Source organism: Nicotiana sylvestris, chromosome 9, assembly GCF_000393655.2.
Source record: "Nicotiana sylvestris chromosome 9, ASM39365v2, whole genome shotgun sequence".
Lineage (NCBI taxonomy): Eukaryota > Viridiplantae > Streptophyta > Magnoliopsida > Solanales > Solanaceae > Nicotiana > Nicotiana sylvestris.
The window spans coordinates 50,428,983-50,431,101 of record NC_091065.1 but is presented as its reverse complement, the minus strand read 5'-3'; the positions used below and the strand labels follow the sequence as shown (position 1 = coordinate 50,431,101).

The window sequence follows — 2,119 nt, the reverse complement described above, 5'->3', positions numbered from 1 at the left end:
TGGTGGGTTTTGATTTAGAAGGGACCTGGTTCGACATTTGTTCTCAAAGTAGAGAGCAGTATTCCCTCCTTTTGTCCAAAATTTCTTGGTGATTCCATAGGTGATGAGCACTATCCATGCAACATTTTCTAGTTCCGTTCTTTCTTTCAGCTACACCATTTTCCTGTGGAGTCCTTGGTGTTGAGAAATTGTATGTGATCCCTTCTCCCCCTCCTCCATAATTTTGTGAACTCATGTCCAGGTGACACTTGAGTTTGGCAGACCACGGACCAGGTTCGGCTGAGTTAATTTATTTGGAGATGAGAAGTTTGTATATACCAATCCTTCATGCCATGGTTTCAACTTCACTCATCTCATACGGCCAACATGTGGAGATTCATGATTAGTAGGAGTGAATGTTCTTGTTTCCTTTGTCCACTTAGACCACTTAGCGAGTTATCAGATTGGTGGCTGCACTTTTTAGGCCATTCACATAGTGTTCGTTCCCACTTGAGTGCCGAAAGAACCTTTCCACCTTTTCATTCACTGAGAATGTACCCTTTACTTCTTTCTCAAGGATATATTCCCTTCCTGTAGGGATTTCAGTGAGAAGAAATTCATGATGTTTTCAACTGCGTGATTTAAGCATCCACTGTCCATAGTCCATCGCAGTCCGCTTCCTCTCACTATTCCCTGCTCATGCACATCAAGGATTAGATTTAGGAACCCAAACTAGTTTGGATCCCTTGTTATTATAAAAAGGATGAATGACGTATTTCCTAGTCCATGCAGGCAACATTCGCTTTTTGCGAGTGGTACCTGGTCCTTTGTTAGTAGTCACTCTATCAGTAAAGACTTTGTTCTTCTAAGCAGACTAAACCCTGGCCTGGCAATTTTCTTTAAAATGAACATTGTTTCCACAGTGGGTACATAGCTAGTTATCAGGTAGAGTGACATACTTGTTGTGTGGGTTATAGGGAGTTTTCTCCCTTTGGAACCCGATGCCCTGCTTGTTCCCACTATTGTTGAGATACATGGCAGTGACAGCATCTGAGGACCAGGTCCACTTTAGGGATTTCTCAAGATCATTTCTTACTTTCTCCTTCTCAGCTTGGAGTTGTTGATTCCTCTCGAGTTCACTACAAAGACTTGTTTTTATAATTGTTAACTCCTTTTCAAGCATGATGTACGACTCCCTGGCTACTTCCTTCCCTTTCCCAAGACTTACATTCCTATGTTCTCTATTGAGTCCCTCAACGGTTTCCTATAGATCAGTGCATATTACTAACAGGTCGTCCCTTTCCTCTTCAGTAGATGCAACTTTTTCTTCTAAGGTATGTTTCTCATTGGTAAGACCTTCTATTGTTTCTTTTAGATCAACAACTACTACCATCAGATTGTCTCTCTCATTTTCCACACTAGTTATTCTTTCATTCAAGGCTTCCTTCTCGTGTTCAATATTAGCTATGGTCTTATTTAAATCCACTACACAAACTACTAGATCATCTCTATATTGTTCGGTCTCTCCTAGTTCTACGGTCAGGATCTCCTTATCATTTACAAGGCTATAATAGACATCAATTAGGACATTAGATAAAGACCTTAGCTTCTTAGAAGAGTAGGATTTCAGATTTCTCTGAACATCCCTGAAGTTTACCTCATCGTCTTCATCTTCTTCATTATCATCATCTGACTGTGCCATCAGCGCGAATAGTGAATCGTACTTTGTTGCTTTAGTTTCCACTGCCATCATGGAACTGTTTTCTGCATTTCATTCCCTTTCAGATTCACTCGAGGAGTCTCCCCAAGCAGCAAGAGCCTGCTTAACAATATTGTCTGCATCACTTTTTCGATTGAACCTTTTACCTGGTACTAGGTTCCTTTTTCCTACTTTGTCAGGATTTTGCTTGTATTGCTCCTGCTTCGCGAGTGGGTAGTCCTTGATTAAATGCACTGACTTTCCACATCTGTGACAGAGATCGTTGTTCCTTGTTTTACTTGAACTTCCCCACTTTGGTATACTACCATTTCTTCGAACCATATTTTGAAATCTCTTAGTAAGATAGGCCATGTCACTATCTTCATCACTTGAATCGCTGCTTTCAGCCTTAAGCAGCAGGTTCTTTTCCTTTTTGGGCTC

At 40.9% G+C, this 2,119-nt stretch overlaps 1 protein-coding gene across 1 annotated transcript; it reads right to left on the bottom strand.

The window, feature by feature from the left end:
* Positions 1-913: 913 nt before the first annotated feature.
* Positions 914-1,729, bottom strand: LOC138877562 (uncharacterized). Its single transcript, XM_070157180.1, has 2 exons — positions 1,269-1,729; positions 914-1,118 (listed from the first exon to the last, which is right to left on the bottom strand). The coding sequence occupies exons 1-2, from the start codon at positions 1,727-1,729 to the stop codon at positions 914-916; spliced, it is 666 nt and encodes a 221-aa protein (XP_070013281.1).
* Positions 1,730-2,119: the final 390 nt, after the last annotated feature.

Coding starts and splice junctions, on each gene's coding strand:
- LOC138877562 (XM_070157180.1), bottom strand. CDS start 1,729: ATGGCAGTGGAAACTAAAGCAACAAAGTACGATTCACTATTCGCGCTG. Junction 1,119..1,268: donor GAAGAGGAAAGGGACGACCT/GTTAGTAATATG, acceptor AAGTCTTTGTAG/TGAACTCGAGAGGAATCAAC.